Here is a 20521-nt window from a genome sequence, read left to right on the forward strand (position 1 = left end):
TGTAGCATTACAGGTAAAGATGTACCAGGCTTTGGCTATTCAGACAACACTTGTTAGTTGGATCAGGTTATTGTTAGTTTTGTTATTTTCGTGGACTTTGTTTACAATACAAAAAATATAAAATATCAGGTTAAAATATATTCCCATAGATTAAGTTTCAAGCCATGTGCAAAGAGTCTTACCAAAAACTAGCAGAAAGTATTCGAGGCATGCTGCTTGATTTCAGCGTTGCTCTCTTCAAAGGAACGCTGTTAGGTGGCGCAGCGTCCCCCTTTGCTTCTCAGGTCTCAGGCAGAAGAAAGGTTGGGGTTAGGAAAGCCCTCTCCTGGGACTGAAGGCATCCACGGCATAACACACCCATGTTCCGCTATTTATCAATTGCTGTATTCATCTTTTCTGTTTTCCCATTCATACCGCTATAAGGTTGGACGTGACACCACCCCTCGGAAGGTCAGGATAACCCCCACACGCCATAGAGTTGTCCTCCTGAAAGAGATCAAAGATGCTTTTGGTCAGTAAAGAAGACAAAAGGGTTAGCTAAAAGTAGCTCAGTTAGCGTGCAGATCCCTCGATGTCTATTTTAGCAGCCCTGTGACGTTTAAGATAAATTCCACTGCTGAATGTTAACATCTTATTAATGTGTGGAACAAACCAGCGAAATGTCTCTGCAGCCCTCGACAGACAAGTTAAATGTAGCTCTTTCAGGCATAAATCACTTTAAAACAGAATCCTTAGCGTAATTTCTGCCTCACGTCTTTGCAGGGACCTTTAGGTCGACTGTGGATTGAACTTATGTCCACACTCATTTCTCTTGTTGCCAAATTAAAGGGTAAATTTTTTAAAATGTCTGGAAAAGTAATTCATTTTGCCAGTGTTTGAAGTTGTCTGGCACATGGCGGGTGACGATGAATTGTCCCCCGAAGATTTCATTGATGGAGAGGAGAAAACCTTCAGGGAGGGAAAAGTTCAGTTTTCTACCTCCCTGTCCTGTTTGAAGGAGATGTGAGTTGGCAGTGCAGGAGAGGCTTGAAGATTAATGTTGCAAAAGGGGGCTCTGACAGCCTCTCCGCTGGTTGTGGTTCTCTTGGGTGGCCCGATTGGTCTTGGATGTCACTTTTGCTACTTAATCTTGTGTATGTGAACCAGGCAGATTCAGAGGGGCTGGGGTGGGGGGGAGCAACACGAGCGACAGACTGAGGAGAATGTGAGAATATCACTCCTTCAGCTTTCAGCAGCTCATTTCTTTTTATTTTGTCCAAGTGACAAAAAAAACGCATAAAAGTATTAAATTCAACCTCTAAAATTTGATTCTTTGCAACACATTTATTATTGATTTTACAGTTATTTATTACTGTTATTTTCATTTGTTACTGACATGGCTGACAGATTGTTAAAGACTATTTAAAGTTTGAATCAGTTATTTGAGCAATACAGTTCATCTGCAATTTATAGAACTAAATCATGGCAAATTTACTTCAGTGTAATGTACTTTACGATGCACAATTTTAAGTCGAGGAGGAAATATTCCGATTTTTTTTTACATAAGTAAATGTCGTAACATCACACTGAGGAAATACTCTCTTACAAATCAAAGTAAAAATATTACTTAAAACAATACTTTACCCCCCAAATAATAATTTGTATATTAATTGCTCAACCATGTGCTATGTATGCTCACTACTTCCCCAAATACATGCATTTTTGTTAAAACCTTACTATTCAAAACATTGTTGCAAAAAAAGCATCACGCACCGATTAGTAGTGCACGTGCGCTCTTTATGTGAAATGTTAAAAATGTTAAGGTTTTAACATTAACATGCATGTACAAAGCTTCTGTATTAGCAATGGAATCAAAACTCAGTTGAATTTGTTAGCATCTGAGCAAATCACAATTATTGAAGTTAAATTTCAAATATTGTTGTTTACCTATGTTAGAGCAGCTCATTTAGGCAACATTAGGAATTCTAAAAAAATCAAAAATGTAAAATTAAATATAATAAAAATGTAATAAAAATCTTACTTAAAAAATATGAACATATTTTTACTGGATTTGAGCGAGATTTAGGCAGCTGGTCAGTGAGTAAAGAGAGTTGACATATTGTCTTTACCTCAGTGTCTACTATTGGCTAATCTCATTAGAGGATGTTTAAGATCAATCCTCACAACAAAAGTAAACAGAAGAAGCAGTGCCATATGATCCCAAAACGCTGGACAGGAGACAATTCATAATTCTCAAATGGCCCAAAAAAAACCACATTTTAGAATTTATATCCTGGGGTTTGTTTATATATGTTTGCCTCTGAGCCTTGGGTATACACTATCCTGTTCTTCTGAGTTTTATAGGTGTTAAAATAACTAATATATTTGATCAATCTGTGTATTATGGCTTCAATGCTGTGGATTTTTCTTTTACATCAAGTCTAAATAAAATGTTCCCGATTCATTAAGTGTCTCGAGATTTCCACCAGCTCTTATCAAAAGCTAAAATGAGATTTATTTGGGAACTTAGAAAGGCGAGCAGTGTCAGGTTTGCAGCATAATATATTGTGTTACATTGGTTTCTGTAAAATGATGGAAAGAGTCAGACCTCTAGCTGCCAGCTGACCAGTTGTTCAGCGAGCTCCTTCCAGCTAACCTCTCTAAGCCAATCTAAAATGGTATCTTGCTTGACCTTTCTGACATTTAACCCTAATCCATAACACTTTAAACACTATTTCTGGCTTCAGCTCTAAGCTTATTCCCACTATCTAACCCGTGTTTGTGTCTGCAGCCTGCAGCGCTGAATCATCTCAGCACCACGCTGTGCACCTTCTCCTCTTTCTGTTGTTCACTCACATCTTATTTTTGACCGACTTTGCAGTTTCCTGCCTGAGTCAGAGTGCATTTCGTCATTGCTGAACATTAAATTTGCACTCAACCAAATATGGCTCCCGGTGAGTGATAAGACTGCTGCGTGCCAAAACTTTGGTAAAACACAGGTGTTCTCTCTCTGCGCAGCGACCGTGTTTACTAGATTGTTCCTGTGAAAGACTCACTTTTTCTCCTTTTTTCACTCTCACACGGAACGTTTGTATTTTGAGAGCAGCAAGCTGCCCACATAGTGTCGTCACTGGAGCTGCTTTCCCCGTAAACTGTTTGGATTCAATGAGCTAATCCACCTACGGTGCTTGGCTCAGCGCCACACAGCACACCAAACAGGCCCTCATGTATAAAAGGCCACATTTATGGGCGACAATTAAATATTTACTATATATTAGCGACAGATTAATCACGTGTGGCTTCTTATGAAACATTCACTGCGCCGGCTCATTATGGCGGTTATCAGAGGCCAAGGCTCATAAAAACTACTATTAAAGATGGGGAATTAAGTAAATGCCACTTGTGGTGTGTTACTCTGAAAATAATGTCACTTGGGGCAAAACTTTATTTAATCTCAGCTCTTCTCATCGAAAACATTCCCTTCAAAAACTTTTCACCCAGAGCCTGATGCTTGTACTTCATGTTGATGTTAATTTAAAGCTGGCGTCTGCACTAAAGCCTCACCACCTTCTCAGCCAAACCACAGCTGCACTTTGCACATGTTCTTCTGACTCTCCTGCAGAGAGAGAAAGTACACGTCAGAGCCCTCCCCTTTGTTTTGCAGAGCCGTGACAGTAAATTCTCCAGAGTCTACAAAAAGGATGGTCAAAGCGTCACGTCTGTCCGTCTTCAAAGAGTTATGACAAGACAGAATCACTTGTAAAAAGCAAAAAGTCTGATAGCCATCAGCGGGATGGGGACTCTAGTAAACGTAGCGCTGAGTCTAGACCGCTCGAGACGGGCATGTTAAGGTCATGCTCATAAAAATCCCCTAGACACGGTGCTCCTTATAGGCCTGGAGGGGACGAGCCGGAGCAGGAATCACCTGCACAGATGGGTAAGGAGCTGCGAGCTGCTACTGGAGCCCCATCACACGGCCTTACAGAGAAACAGGTTTCATATGCGGCACATTGTGAATCAGGCTCAGCGTCAAATAACTCACTGTAGAGCAAACTAGGCTGTGTGCGGTAGGTATGCAGGAAGGACAGGGCAGTTATCTTCAAAACATGGACTGCAACGTGACAGAGGTGTCACAAAGAGGGGAATAAAGCAGACAAGAAGAATAACTAGATCTGGAATAGAAGACTTTTTAATTGTCTTCTTAAAATATGCAACAGATCCTTCAGTCGCCACCACTAACTGACCTCTTGAAGGAATGCAACGCCTTCTCCTTGACTGACATTTGCTTTTAGCGGCTCCTGTGGGATGGGGCGGTGGGCTGGTGGAAGGCGATAGCGGGGGAGATCCTCTGGAGATAAACCGCCATGCCCCCTGTCCCTCACAAAACAAAGAAAGTGAGTGATGTTTGTCTGAAAACCAAGAGCCGCGATCCCTCTTGTTTTGATGTGTGGGCCACCTGGGATGCGGGTCTCCATCAGCACTCGGGCCGAGCGGAGAGGAAGAGAAACAGGACTCACACAGATCTCGTCACCAGGACAAACAATCTGAGTGACATGCCTGCTGGAATCCCACGGAAGTCACCCAACAGACGAGGCATTCAAACACACAGAAAAAAACAAGAGCCGTTTAGGTGGCCACAAAGGGCCGGAGTAGAATTGCACAGCGTGGTCTCCTCAATTTCTAGAGGACAAAAGTTTAAGTCCGTCAATATCCAGACATACGCAGGAAACCTGCGGGCGTCATATTAACTTCATCTAAAACTCTCAATAGCTTATAAGAGCTGTACTTTGAGTATTTCCATTTAAAGCCAGTTTGTAGCATGACATTTAAGAGGAAAATGTTGTAGCCACTAGTCCAATACATTTGTTTGAGGGCTGTAGTTGCTAGTTAATTTAAGGATGAATGATTTACATACAAAATGTATGATCACCTCACTAAATATGAAGTATTATAGATTAAACAGCCCAACAGTATCTCAGGTAGTTTAAATGAGTTTTATTTAAACCAGCTACAGCTTATAAAACACTATACACAGAGTGCATCCTGTAGTGGCATTCCTTCTGGATATGAAAAAGTAAGCCAAAAACAAGCTGTGGGTACAGTAACTTCAGCATGAATTACAGGAGGCGTAATCCAGTTTAAAACGGTTTCTTAAAAAAAGTTTAAATTATATTGAGTCACACAGTAGAGAAACCATGTGATCCTGTGCCTAACGCAGTTCTCTACCCGACTAAACTACACAACGTCACTCGCTTGTTAAAGGGAGCTTCATTATCAACACTGAATACTGGAATGCATTTGAAAGCATTTGTTTTTGTACTTTTTATACATATATATATATATATTATATTTTTAGTTGGGTTTTTTTAGCATTTTTTTTATCATATTTTTAAAATACCTTAAATAATAATACTAAATAAAATAATACCTAAAATTAATAATAATAACAATAACAATATAATAATAATAATAATAATAATAATAATAATAATAATAATAAATAATAATAATAACTTAACAGGCACCATTCAAAACACCCAAGGTCACCTTACAGACAAAAGAAATTGAAGTACTAACAAAGTTAAAATCATACAGAACAAGACACACAACAACAGTAAAATGTATATTCACACATAGGGGACCTTATAATCCAGTCGCAAACATACATAATATTTACTGTACTTCAGATAAGATTTTGAGTGCAAGACTTTTATTTGTAGTGGAGTAATTTTACCTTGAGGTATTTCTACTTCTACTTTAATAAAAGTAAACGGTATACATTTTAGCCACTTCAAGAAGTATTTGTTCAGGGATAAAAAAAAAGCAAATTAGCCCAGCATATTTCTTTTATAGCAGTGATGACCTACATGTGAATAACAATGTGTTATTGTTTATTAAATAGTTAGAATAGCTTTCATTGCTCAAATGCTGGATCAGAAAAGGAAAAAGAAATAGAAGTTCTACACTACATAAAGAAAACAAAATCTAAAACTGTCGTGTAAAACTTCACATTCCCTAAGATTTACCTGCTGTTGCAAAGGGAGTTTTTCAGCATTGAATCCATGAAGATCCTGGTTCATAAATCCAAGGCAGTGAATAAAGTGCGGGGAGGCAGAGCTCACAAGTTTCAGCAGGCCAAATCTGTTCCACAAATAGACAAATCTGTGAGGGTTTGTGAAATGTTAAATGATTAAACGTTCTATCAGTCAGTCATCTTAGACTAGAGTGAATAAGGCCTTCCTTATCCAGATAGGTTTGACTGGAAAGACAGCTGTCTGGATTGTTGCCCAACAGCCTCAGTTTCCACTTTTGATTAAATTATTTCTTCAGACTAATGTAATGTACTAAAATTTGCTTGTTTTATCATTACTGTTGGATCATATATTCTGAAAGTGATGGAAAAGCATTAAAAAAAAAACAAAACATAAAGCACCGTGAAGGAAAAGGAACCGTGAAGGAAAAATCCAGCTGAACATCAGTTGCTGGTAATAATGATTGTGGCATGTTGCTGCAAAGTGCACTCATTCACTACTTGGCAGGGGTCTAACTCGTTAAGATTCTATCAGGTTTGAGCCGTTCATTAGTTTTACAGCTCGACCACAAACCTGCAGGATCACATGCACGAAAGGAGGGATTCCTTTGCCTCAACATTCAGCGTCAGGGACGTCAGCTCTGAGGAATCTCCTGCTGCACATCTGAAAACACAAAGCTGGGGAAAAGAAAACACCTGCAAGTTACTGATAAATCACTGAATATTTTCAACAAAAACAAAGTTATTTTTTACATTGATAAAACAAAAAGTGAATGTATTTTATTTGCTTTTGTGAGAGGGAAAAAAGTCCATATCTTGGCTAGGCTTTCATAAATTTCATAATTATTTTAATGGTGTTTTTCACTTTGTTATTTAGACCACATGTGTTATAAGCTTCTATGATTGTTTTTTATTATCATTAACCTTTGTGTTCAACAAAAGTATGAACATTAATGTAAAATGATTCATCACTGTGGTTTAAGAGGAAAGGCCAAACCATGTGGTGCTCCTTCAGTTTCACACCACTATGGTTTGGCCTCTTCAAAATGCAACTATTCATCCACAGCTGCTATTAATTCATCACATTAAATTAAAATGGACATATGAAGTCCACAGCAACTGCACATCTTGGCTCTTACAACTTCAAGATAAACACAACTACCACTTCACTGATCATTTTAAATAAATTAGAATATGTAAAGTGACACCGAATGTCAAAGTGCTGGATATTTTGTGACTCTCTGGAAACATCTCACATATCTGGAAATAATTATTTGGTCCAGTGAACATTTCCTCAGTCACTTACATCACATTGATGCATTTCCGTCATTTGTGTTTGTTTTTCAAAGGGGTGTGTGTGTCTGAGAGAGCGTCACGAAGGCAGGACAGTGTTGAAACAAAGAGGAAACACCTCAAATGACCCCAGAGGTCTCGTCTGATAACTGACATACACACATGTACCGTGAATGAAAGCAGCATCAGGGCTCATGTCTGTGCTGCGTCACTGCCCCAGGATCACGGGGCGGGGAGCAGCCCCCTCGCTGTGAGGGGCCGGGAATGTGGGGTGTCCTGTGTGGAGCATCGGCTGTGGGAGGCAGAGCAGGGGTACGAGGCCCAGATGGATGTCAGGGCAACATCTGTTCCACCTCCTGGCAGGGTCTTATCAGCAGAAATGCTGCCACACACACTGGATGGGAGAAGACGGAGAAGACAGACAGAGAAAGGGCATTCTTTGCAGAGTTTAAGAAAACATGCATTTTGTTTGTCTTGTAAACAAACATGAGGTTCCCCGTCGGGTCACGCATTAGCATTTCAAAAAGCTCACAAGGTTCATTTTGTTGTGTGTGACTGAATTTGTTTATACTTCAGGTAGGTCGTTCTAATGCGTGTGGCACACTTTTGTCCTAATTGTATACTATCCTGTACATGCAAAAATATAAAAAATCCAATGAATGTTTACATTAATGTTTCCCAAACCAAACTGCTATTACTATTTTAAAGTCTGTCACCAAATCTTAGCTTTAGTGTTGGTAAAATGCAACCTCAAACCTGCAACCATCAAAGAACTGAAAAAAAGCAACAAAAAAGAAGGGCAAAACAAGGCTAAAAATAATCTAAACAAATCTAATAAAAAGAAATGTGTATATCCAGTTTTTACTCATAAGTAATCCGCAAAGCTAAAACGGCAGCTGTTTTGATGCACTTATGTTTACTTTATAATTATATCCTAAAAGTATGTCATATTACATTTCATTTGCCAGAATTCCTCTTGTTCTTGTTGATATTTTACTTTTTTGTAATATCTGTTGTTTTGGCAAACACTGCTGTTCTTCTCTTTGCTTTTTCTTCACTTTGATCAACTGGTACTGAAACTCAGACAGCAGGTAATACATGATGCATGTTTGAGATCGATGCGTTCGATTTTAAAAGTCTGTCAACAACATTCATGTAACTTTGCTTCAAGAAATGTTCAACCTTTTGTTAGATACTAAAAACAAGAAAAAATGAAAACATTTGCACATGCACTGTCACTCATTTGTAGTCTTCACAGCTAAAACTGCACCTGTTTTGGTGCACTAATGTTAACTTTAGAATTTTATAATTTTAAAACACCTTTAATTTAAGACTGTCTATACTGTTCTTTTTTACAATAGTTTTGCTTAATATCTTGTTTTTGCTTTTTACACCAACACTTTCCTCTGTGCTTTTTCTCTGTGATTTTAATTAATCATCAGATAGTACCTGAAATTCAGATAGCTGAAAATACTTAATGAATACTTGGTATTAATAGTTTCCAAACAAAAGTCTGTCACCCAAACTCTTACAGCTTTAATCTTTTTTCAGAATAAAGAATGCAAAGTTAAAAAAAAAAAAAAACAGTTGTGCACACAATTTCACACAAACAGCAGCTGCTTGGATGTTTACTTTAAATCTTTGTCCTTAACTGTCATATAACATGTTTAACAGGTTTTTTGAACTGACCACTGCTATTCTTCTCATTGCTTTTTCTTTACTTTGATTGATCATCAGACGCTACTTTAAATACAGATCATAGATAATACACACTTGGTGGTTGGATGGTAGAACATTAGTGTAAACACACTCAGGCAGCCACTTCTCTGTTTTAGGATTCATGCTGAAGTTGTGCTGTTAAAGATAAAATGTGGTGTGAAAATAATATTTTTTAAAAGCCCATATGGCTTTATTTATTTTTTGGACTTTCTACACAGTAAGTAAATCTAATCCACACTTGAGTGAAGATTTCCTCACTGACTCTTATGTGTTTGTACAGTACACACTGTAACCAGGTTGTTGATGCAAAGAGGTCTAGTAATGACGTGCGTGTGGCGCTCTCTACATACGTCAGAAAATCAAAACCGAAAAAACAAATGATAAATAAACGCTGCTGGAGGCTGCAGCTTTGCACTTTGCAGAATTGTTTGTGGTTAAGTTCAATTTGCTTTTGTGTGGCGTCTTGCGCCGACATTCTTTACATGCAGAATCCTAAGAGAAGCCCTCCAGCATTTCTGCATGTTTCGCCCTTTTGTTACAAATAGCACCTTGGCTTTATATCACTGCCAACAATTAGGCTTGCCATAGCTTTCTCAAAGTGTTTTTCCTCCCTTCCAGGCAGCCATTAATTACCATTCATTTAAAGTAAATTATAAAAATCAACTTGCAGAGACTTGAAAGTTTCTTGAGATACTGTATCCATCACAGTAAACATCACGTCTCCGTTATTGTTGCTTTGTAATGCACAGGCTGATTCAAAAAGTCTGGACTGTATTACCGACAAAAACAACAACAGCAACATTACTTCGCAGCTTCTTATCTGTGAGCCACACTGAGGGTCTGCTGGCAGCGAGGACGAGAGAAAAAATCTTTGTGAACACAAGAGCCAGACACCAGCAATTAAACAGGTAGAGCAGGTAAAGGTTCAGTGTGGGAGGAGAAAACTGGCTGCATCTAAAATCAACTGTACAGACAGAAAGAGAGTGAGGAGGAGTGGAAGAGAGAGAGGTCCCGCGTCTATCTCCTTTTTTTTCTCCTGGGAGGGCTGCTTCGCTGAGGTCCTGGCCTCTTCCCTTCCCCTGGGCATCCTGGATACCCATGCTGAGGGAGGGCTGCTTTGGCGTGACCAAAGGGAAGCAGAGCGAGTAAGAGGGAGACAGAGAGATGGAGAGAACCTGAGAGAGGAGAAAAAAATGGTAAGGAGAGAGAGATAGTGAGGATTCAAAAAAACAGAGAGAAAGTGAGAGCGGCAGGAAGAAAAAGGGGGGAGCGAGACGAGCGCAGCAGCCCATGGTTTGTCTCAGGGCTGCAGCAGCTTCCAGAGCTGGTGTGCAGCAGACTGAAGAGAAGCACGTCTGCCCCAGAGGCAGAGACTGGAAAACAGGATCAAAGAGTCGCCAGGGCAACCTGCATGACACACATTGTATTAAAGCCACACGGTTAATTTGAAAGAGAGGGAAGAAGGGCAAAAGGAGAAGAAAAGGGGAGGCAGAGGTAGCACAGAGTAGAGTATATTTATTAGGAACTCCTGTCTCACTTGGTTAACTTTCCACTCCAAACTTTCTTCAGCTGCTCCACTTTGACTTTGAGCGCTCTGTTTTTTTTCCTTTTAACTTTGGCTTGACCTCAACTTGCTCATCTGCGCTTTCCGATTATCTTCCAGGGTCTCAGATTTCAGTGGGTCACCTTAAATCACAAATCAGAGACATTGTGAAGAAAATGTTCCCAGAAAACATATGCAAACATTCAACGTGTCACACATCTCACACCAATGCATAATTACGAATGCTACATTATACGAATATTTACCTGGAACAGACCCAAGAATCCAACTTCACATTCATACCTGGACTTTCACAGATAAAACACTACAAACATGAGCTACACAGACCAGCAGTTATTCTAAAATATATATTCACGCTGTTTGTTTAATAATCATCCATTTTACACATTAAAAACAAAGATGTTATGACATTCAATGTGACAATCAGAGATGTAAAATATCAAACATTACAGTACATTTTAACAAGCAAAAGTAATCAAAATGTAAATAACAACAGAGAGAATATTTCAATTTTTAAAACTTTAATTGCTATTTTAGACAAAACGCATGATTGAAAAACAAATACAAAAAGAAAGACTGAAGTGAATGTTTTAAAACCTATGTGTGAGCAGATGATATGAAAAGTCTGGTTTTATTTTGCATTCAAGCAAATGCAGCGATCCATCCAGACCGTAAAAAAACAACCTCTCTGATCTCACGTCAGGTACAAAAAGTGATTAAATCTCTAAAAACCTGACAAAATACTGAATAAAACCGCAGCAACAGAAATACAAAGCACGCACGGAGGAGGTGTGAACATTATCCGTGACTGAAGCACATCTTGGGGACGAGCACACACCTGTGACACAACGAACACGACTCATTTTCGAGAGGTGGAGTCAGAACGAGGGCAGCCAGGCTGAACGATGGCATCTGGGATAAAAAAACCCACCAGGGAGCGGAGCTGAACTGGAGGGGTGGTGTTGGTTGGGGTCCGCGATAAACAGCAGACAGGGAGGGGTCTTCACAGACAGTTGGAAGGCATTAGGGTGTCGGACAGGGACTTGTCAGATGCAGCTGTTGCTGTGGCTGATTGATAGAGTTTGTATTCCACCCTGATGGGAGACTGGAGTTGCTGGCCGGTGTTGAGAGGGATTATGTCAAATTCAAAAGGAAGAAAAATACAGGAAAAATACAGAAAATAAAACAAACATTGCTGGACACTGAAATGAAACTAAATCCACCACATTTCTCTACCTTGTGGCTACATCCAGCCCAGTCAATAATCACTGTTGTTTTTTTTCCTTTTTTGGTCTTTGATTTAAAAGAATTCAAAAGTATGGTATGACTTATAAAAATCTGAATGCAGCTCTACGAGGTTAACATACAGAGCTATAAAATATATCCTAAGTTGCACATTTATAAAAGCACTCAGACTTGCTCCCACTTCCTCCAAATGGTCTCCATAAAGTCATCTAGCACTTAGTCACATGATTAGTAGTACTCGTGTATGGCTGCGTAGGAGGGTACACAGCAATATGCCTGTTTGCATGTACATAATACTCCATGAGATACTCAGACTACACTATTCAGATTATATTTTCAGACACGGCATAACGCACCGATATGTAACTACCGTACATAACACAAGGTTTCGGACTCCGATCACACAACGTCATTCGTTGTTCGCGAGTCAGACAGAGAGGCACAGCCATATCGTGCTTCTCAATGGAAAGAACATCAACCAAGCCCACCCAAACATCCTGTAAAGTAATTACTGGAGATGTTAAACATATCTACAGACAACCTGGGCTTCACTTTGTGTGTGATAGTGTGTGTTTAAGGGTGAGAATGTGTGTGTCCAATGATGGCTAAAGGATTGCCACATGTCCCATGTGCCGTTGGTTTAATCACAATGGCACAGACTGCAGTAAACAAGATTCCCATTTCTGGCAAAGTTCAATGATTTTTCTTGACAACTGGCTTTACACTGTTTGGGTTTAATGGCAGCTCTCCTCTTGTAGTGGCGTGTGCACACACTCTAATTTGAAAAAACAAAATGAGAGCGCAGTGAAGGGAAGGTAACATACAATACACTTCTCAAACAGAGAGGCCAACATCTGCCGTGTTTTCTCGTGTGTGCATGTTTGTGTCTGTGCGTGAGTGTGTGTGTACATGGGCACCAGCAGGATGTGGTACCTCTTTGTCGTCAGCTGCTAATGTCTCTTAGCATTAGCAGCGTAAGCTTCATATCCTTGCTGGCTCAGTGTCTTTGTCCTCCAACAGGCTGATGAATTGACCAAAGCTCTCCTTCACCGCCTCCAGGTTGTCGGTGGTGCTGCCCTCCAGGATCCAGCGCTTCCCCCGGGCCAGTGGCTCCAGCTCAAAGTACTTCTTCACCTGCCAGCAAAAACAAAGAACGTGGTCTGTCAAAACATTCAGTGTTAACGAATTTGTAAAAGGTAGTGATGCCGACTCAAGTCACAAATTTGATGACTGTAAACCTCCACTTGAAATTAAAAAAGGCTTGCACCTTGATTTAGACTTCAACACCAATGACTTGTGTCTTCACATGGACTTGAGCCTTTTGATTTAAAAATACTTGAAACCTTTCATCCAAAAATAAAAAGTCTGTTATTTTAAAATTGTGCTGCAAATCGCAAAATTTCCCTTGATGTCCTGAATCTACCAACATTAACGCATATCATTCCCAGCAATCCGACAGTTAATTCCTGAGATGATCAGCTCTGTTTGAAACAATCTGACAGCATCCAATCAAGTTACTGGAAGGAACCATGAAGAGCTATCGATATGTTTCCGAGTGTCAGCTGGAAAACATTATATCAAATAATAATTTTGTTCATGGACAAAACTAGGTGGTGGATAACAAAAAGTAAATGAAGGAAGTATCTTGTGCATTTTTATTTATGTCTTTAAGGCATGTGCTATGGTGAAACCAAAGAAAAATTCCCACATCATGGACAACTAGGTTTCCATATTTTTATTTTGGTATTTGTGTTTGTAAATACACATTTTAAAAAAGCATTCATGGTTTCTGTAAATGTAATATATTATTACTCTGTTGTAAAAGCTGTCATTAGTTGAAGAGCAAATTGTGACTTGTTTAGGTCTTAAAAATCAAAGTTTAGGACTTGGGACTTGTCAGTCTAGACTTGTGACTTGACTTGTGACCTGCTTGTCTTGACTTGGTACTTGAATGCCAAAACTGAAGACTTATTTGTCACTTACATAAAAAAGACTTGGTCCCACCTCTGGTTTAAGGGGTCCCGTTTAATCATATTTACAAAAAAGTCTTTTAATTATCAAAAATCCTTCATTTAAACTCAAATAAATTTTGATGATTTTCTAACTGCCTAAATTAACAGCTATATTCATTTAAAGCCAATAGTCTGCAGGTTTTACTGTTAAACAAACAGCACCAGGCATTTTCAGTAACTGAAACACATGCAAATATGGGAAAAAGAAGGCAATATTATCTTGTGCTTTAGTAACTGGTGGGACTAAAAAACTTCAGATTTTTGCCCTTTGTGGTAAAACTTTGGGAAGTTTTTAGACCACTGTATTTTCAGTCCATGACTCAATTAAATAGAAGTGAGGACCTGGATTATTTTTGTAAGAAAAGAGTTAGAAAGGACCTGGATGTAACTATTGCATTACAGTTTTCAGAGACCAAGAACATTTGAGAAAAAAAGCAAGAGCTCAGAGTACCATTCCTATCCACACTTCATATGGTTCTCCATGCACTGTGTGTTTTCTTCACATAATCATTCACAAATACATGAAGGCACAACCATGAAACTGTCCGAACACAGCTTTGAATCCAGAATGCAACCAAAGTTAACAAATAAATAAAATAAAACTAAATTGAATAAAAAGTCTTCTGTGAGAAGTATGCAGCTTTTTGGCTTGGCACAGCTCGTTGTAACAGTTGATTATAAAGTTCATATGTTGGCTTTTGGCTGCTCATGACAGTGGGGGTGCGGTGAAGTTGGAGGGGCGGAGAACCAGAACCAGCTGTTAGGTAAAAACAAATCACAGCAGAGGGAAACAATGTCTTAGACCTCCACTCAAGGTACTGCAGGTTGTTAGGATTTCTGACATTTCCAAGCTGAGAGTAATGGAAGCAATTTTGTCTGCCCGATGTGAACGAAGTTCAGCCATCTCCCCCTGTTTGTCTGATCACCAGTGACGAATGTACAAAGGCAAATGTGTTCCATCAGTAACTCAGAGAAAAACAAATGTAGTGCTGTGACTGTCACTGATGCAATAAAATTACATTTTACCCACGGTGTATACTGATTTAGCCAGTATCACGTTCAGTTCGACAGTTAAATGTTTGATCACACTGATCAGGTAACAACATATACAAATGCTGCAATAATCATCACAGAATATAGATAAAATATTCATAGTTTTAATGAGAAGATGTTTGCCTGAGCAAGATTTGCATGGAAACTACTGCCCTAGGAAACTAGGGCAAGAAACATTATAACCATCATAATAATACATTTTTTGTCACTGAAACTGCGGAACTGTATAATATGACTGAACATGTGGCCATTAGAAAATCAACACAAATCAAAATCAATTTATATATCCATTAAAAATATGATAGAAAATGTTAAGATGTATAAGGCTATTTTCCTCAGTTATCTTTACTTGTTAAAATATGAAAATAATATACTGTAGACTTTTTTCCTTTTTTGTGTTTATTATTGTAATTTAATTTTTTTATTGTTAAAGGACATGGTCTGTAAATGATACATTCATCGATCACTGCAGACACACCAAAGCTGCAAAGCCATTTAAAACATTAAATGAACACTCATTACAACATCACTCACAATCTTACCAGCTACATATTCTACATATTTCTGCAAAAATAGAACAAATATTGATGATTAAATCAATTCTCAAAACAGCAGATAAACTCAGTATTTGCAATCAGATACATTTGTGCACACTGTGAGATGCACCAGATCCACACTGCTGCCCATCACACTGCAAAATGAATTTTCAACTTCAAGTGAAATTGCTTTTGTCTAGACCGTGCTGGGCTGTCTAGCTGTGCCATGGTGTGTGGCATGAAGAGGATAGGGAGGAGGAGGAGGAGGAGGAGGAGGAGGAGGAGGAGGGGGTATTCTTTGTGTCTGCTCAAATCCAGCCAGCCATGCCAGTGAGTGGGAGAGTGAGCGCTGCTGTCTCTGCCCCTGAGCCGAGTCTCTGTCCGGGTGTAATGTGAGTTTAATGACAGATTAAGTCACCTCAGCCGCGTTTGGCTCAGAGGCCTGGCTAGAAAGCCGAGCGGACCCAAACAGTGTTAACAAATCTGTCTGGGTAACTTGAGCTGCCCTAGTCCAGGCTCTAGCCCCAGACCTAGACTGCAGACGATGCGGCTGGCTGCCTGTCTGGCTGGCTGGCTCACTTGTCTGCCTGTAGCCAAGGCCCTCTTCTGGAAGACTCTGGCCCCTGCACTGGCAGACAGTCAAAAGGCCAGCAGTGACCTCTGTGCAAGTGCAGACAGGCTCAAGCTTCTCTCACTTCCCCTCCTTGCCTCGCGGGCCAACATTACACACCCAGGGGCATCTGAGAGCGCGGCGAATGCCTTCTATCATCGGTATGATTGGACAACTGATCTTACCAACGATGCCAGGTGGCTTATTAGGTTCTCCATGCAGCTTTACAGTCATGCACTCATGAAAACATGAGTCCAAGTTTGAAGCCCCTTTTATACCGCCTGTTCAAGACGAGAATGTTGTGCTGTTATTGCTCAGTGTCAGTCTGCATAAAATGACACTCCATGTCAAGGCTGTTGTGTTACACGTCACACATCTTTTGCTTCCAGACCGTCGGCACACTATCTACAACCACACACTCGAGCAGCATGGTTGGCATGGTTTGGTTCAGTGTAAAATAGCAAAGCTGGCATAATGGTGAATCTTTTTTTTTTAAACAATATTGCGAAATCTCTGTTTAATAAGATACTAAAGACTCCCCCACTTTCTGAAGATATTCAGACCTGATTCATGATTCAGAGGCTGTGTGTGCACGGCTCCTGGTATTGGCTGAACCGGAGGATAATGGCTAACAGCATATGCAGTGAGTATTGTCACAATACCGGGATTTCTAACTTTAATGCAGTAGCTTAAAAATATCGATATATGATACAATTTTTTGATAGCAAATTAACATTGAGAGTGTAAAATGGATTTTTTAAATTTAAATTTTTTAAAATTTATTTAAATATAAATACACCAAGGCTATAGCATGACAGTGACAATGTTTTGTTTTTCTTTGTTAGTCGCAGCAAACGGCAAAATGACTGTGCTGAACTTAAAAAAAGAAAGAGTGAGAAAGGGCAGCTGGCACCGGTGTATAATGTATATCAATACAACAAAAAATGAGTATTGAAACTGTTTCAAATATTCAGAATTTATAAGTATCAATAAAGTGGTACTTTTAACAACACTAGTGCTAACAACAGTGCTGACAAAGCTGATGGTGTTAACCTGGAGAATACCAGATAATGGGTGCTACACACCCGTAATGACACCATCCTGATATCAGTTGTAACTGCGATATGAATGCAGTGTAGAGCGTTGAATTAGCTTGCCAGGGGGAAACACACATGGGACTCACATGCGCTAACACGCATGCACAGCCAGAATGACTATCACAGCAATGAACGGAGAAGCTCGGATTACAACACACACAGACGTAGCTTGACTTAATTCTCTGCTTAGGATGCCATTACTCCACTTTATCTTCACATAGCAAATACCCGTTTGTTGCTATATTAATGCTCTGAATTTACAGAGTCCGTTAGTATCTTGATGCTATGAACACTTTCCTATGGGCCGCATTTCCTTGAAAGGGATCATCCAATCCCCAGATTTAATTCCACAACAGGCAGACAGGACACGTCGCCAAAATCGCTGTCTCAGTGTTACATGACTAAAGGAACCCCGTGACCCGACAGCCGGGTGCACCCACACTGGCAGTCGACAGTGTGGCCCAAACCAGTTTCTCTGAGATTAAGTCCTCCTAAGCACACTTATGCTTGCTTAAGGAATTGCGTGAGGCAGTGGGATGGGTAAGCCACACAAGACGCTGGTTGCCAGATGGCTCCTAGGATGACCACTGGGTCATCCAGTCTAGCTTCTTCTAGGTCATACAGACCGGGGGCCTCGCCTCGTGCATGGGAGAAAGCAGCTTATACATGCAGAAGGGTGTCAAAAAATCTTTAATCACCTGTGTCTGTGTCAACTGTATTCCTGCTGCTGGAATCCATCCGTGTTAGCCACCAGGAGGAGAGCCAGAAAACTCTTTGGCAACAGGCCTGAACAGTCATAGTGACTTCTGGTGACTATTTGTGTAGAGTGGACAGCAAAATGACCGAGAACCTGCGCTGGATTTCACGATGAATTCTCTTGATTTCATTTTTTAAAGACAATTACATTCAGCATAACTGTAATACTCTATTTTAAAAATAACTGATTAGTAGTTGTTTTCTGCTACCCAGCATACTGTATCATATTAAAGCCTTTTTTAAAAGCCAAAGTATGGAAGTATGCTGATAGTTGTTGGTCCACTTTGAGAGCACATCTTCCTTTCCAAAAAAGCCATCACTCTGCATTAGTTTGTAAATTTATTGTGTTACACATGGTCAAATTATGGTAATTCTTTAAAAAATAAAATATGAAAAACTGGCCACTGGCACCAACATTTGTCACATTCTTGCACAAAAAAAGTTATATGTTTTGGTTTAAAAAAATCTATAAATTATGGCTTTCTTTTTAAATAATTACTTGCACTGAGAAATATATAAGAAAGTCTGATGATAAATCAATTGATAATGGAAAACATAAATTGGTTGGTCAGGATTTAAAAGTGCAGATAAGGGAAGTTCTAGGTTTTTCTTTAATTACAATTTTATATCAGTATCTATCAATATCTAGGCTATTTGTGGGACAAAAACCAAAATAAACTTGGCCAAGAAGACTAAGCTTCCTCTGGATAGAATACATTATTTCCAGCTTTTATCTTACTTTTTGGGAAATGAGTTTGGAGGAAATTCATTTAAGATGTATTGTTATGTTTGCAGATACGTGACCCAGTGTCTGCAGGGAGTGGCTGCACAGCTAAGCTTAAGCTTCAACCCTGGCAAACCTACCTCAGGCTCCTTAAGACAGCGGATGGGCATGCATGGCACGTGCATCCAGCTGCACCCTGACCTATGCCAGATTACTACATGTGATGGTCACTGTTGGCATCATGTCATGTCATGGCAGAATAAAAAGAGCTTCAGCAGTTGTTGACTGCCAGCAGAGCCCTGCTCTGGCCTCCTGACCAACTAAACACACCAGGGAGGCAGACAGAGGCAAAAAAAAAAAAAAAAAAGAATGACTGGACGAGAGAGAAGAGAAAGATGCCTGAGGCCAAGCTCTAGTCATGGAGGTGGATTATGTTGGCTGCTGAGAATATATGTGAGGAACCCCCCTGACAAATCTATATCCTTCCCAAATTTATATCCTCTATTCTGCAATGGTGTTGGGTTTAAAAATAAAAGGATTCAAACTAGAAAGCAGGTGGTATTGTGCTCAAATCTTATTAAATCATAGGCTGTACTGTAAATTAAGCTTAAGTTAAAATTCCCTCTCTTTTTTTCCAACTTCCTTATTTTACTCAACTCTGTACTGCCCAGCTATTCAATGGTTACAGTTTAGACAGGTAAGACAGTTCACCCTAAAATCAAATATACATATTTTTGCCTAAACTTTAGTGTTTTTATCAGTCTAGATTGTTTGGTTGTAAATTGATGAGTGTTGGAAATATCATCCATAGAGAAATCTGCCTTCTTTCCAATATAATGGAACTACATGGCATTTGACTTACAGTGTTCAAAACATTAAGAAATACATTTGAAAACTCAACAGCACACTTCTTTCTGTGGGGTGATACAGTTGGCGGGTTAAGTTTGGTAGAAAGACAACAGTTATGACATTAAACTGCTCAACTCAAAACCTGTGGATTATCTTGAGTAACCATGTCATGATTTCTGGAAAGAGACATTGCTGTTGAGTTTTTTAAAATGTTTTTGGCACTCTAAGCAACACAAGCCAAGTGCCATCTACTTCCATTATATTTGACTGATAGCAGACATCTCTTCGTCTACATCTCTATGTTAATTAATAGCAATACAGTTAAAAGGGGAAAAGAAAATGTATTTTTGCTTTTGGGGTGAACTGTTCCTTAAAGCGTAAGCTTTAAATTGTTGATTCAAAGAAAAAAAGAAAAGAGCTCTACAGATGTCAACACATCTGTTCTTTGCATTGTATGTGAAAAGTTAAAAAATTGAAAATATTTCTAAATTTTTTTAAACAAACTGACTTTATGCCAAACATACTATATGCCAAAACCGGCCTTTGTGCAAGCGATATCAAAGACACAGTACTCAGGCAGCTGATGAATACCAGTAACTTGCATACAACCTAACATGACCCACCTTGGCTATTTTTGCAGCATGATTTATGATCTTCAAAATTGAAATAAGTTTCCACAAAGCAGTCTCATTATTTTACCTGTACCCTGTATTTTTCCTATAGTCATGTTCAGTAATTCATTGAGTAATTCAGGTTAAGTGTCTTTCTCAAGGGTGCCATGGCAGAGGTCCAAGGCAACAGAGCAGACTCGGTTTACATACCATGTTCAGGATCTTTCTGATAAAAAGACTTGCTGTGGTTCAATGGGCTTGCGCTATGTGCGCATATTTAGGAAATCTAGAGTCAGTTCTAGCATTCTTGCAGAGGTTAACAGCAAAGCCAGATGTAACAGATGCAGGTTTCTTGGACTCCTACAGCAGATCAGTATCGTAAAAGAAAGTTAAATTACCTGCACTGTCAACTCTCAATTTCTCATCTAGAGCGTGTTTTTTT

General features: G+C 39.4%; 1 protein-coding gene and 1 long non-coding RNA gene across 3 annotated transcripts in view; both read right to left on the reverse strand.

The window, feature by feature from the left end:
• Positions 1-312: 312 nt before the first annotated feature.
• Positions 313-6660, reverse strand: LOC121943962. The gene is made up of 3 exons (XR_006105885.1): positions 6585-6660; positions 6006-6120; positions 313-486 (listed from the first exon to the last, which is right to left on the reverse strand). It is a non-coding gene; the product is annotated as an uncharacterized LOC121943962 (long non-coding RNA).
• Positions 6661-11090: 4430 nt separating this feature from the next.
• Positions 11091-20521, reverse strand: part of LOC121943894 (ADP-ribosylation factor-like protein 15) — a 135498-nt gene continuing 126067 nt past the window's right edge. For both annotated transcript variants that reach the window (XM_042487491.1, XM_042487490.1), the window contains exon 5: positions 11091-12965. In XM_042487491.1, the coding sequence (XP_042343425.1) occupies positions 12813-12965 (153 nt within the window). In that variant the 3' untranslated portion in view covers positions 11091-12812. The remainder of the gene's footprint in view (positions 12966-20521) is intronic.

The sequence above is a fragment of the Plectropomus leopardus genome, chromosome 6, assembly GCF_008729295.1.
Source record: "Plectropomus leopardus isolate mb chromosome 6, YSFRI_Pleo_2.0, whole genome shotgun sequence".
Classification (NCBI taxonomy): domain Eukaryota; kingdom Metazoa; phylum Chordata; class Actinopteri; order Perciformes; family Serranidae; genus Plectropomus; species Plectropomus leopardus.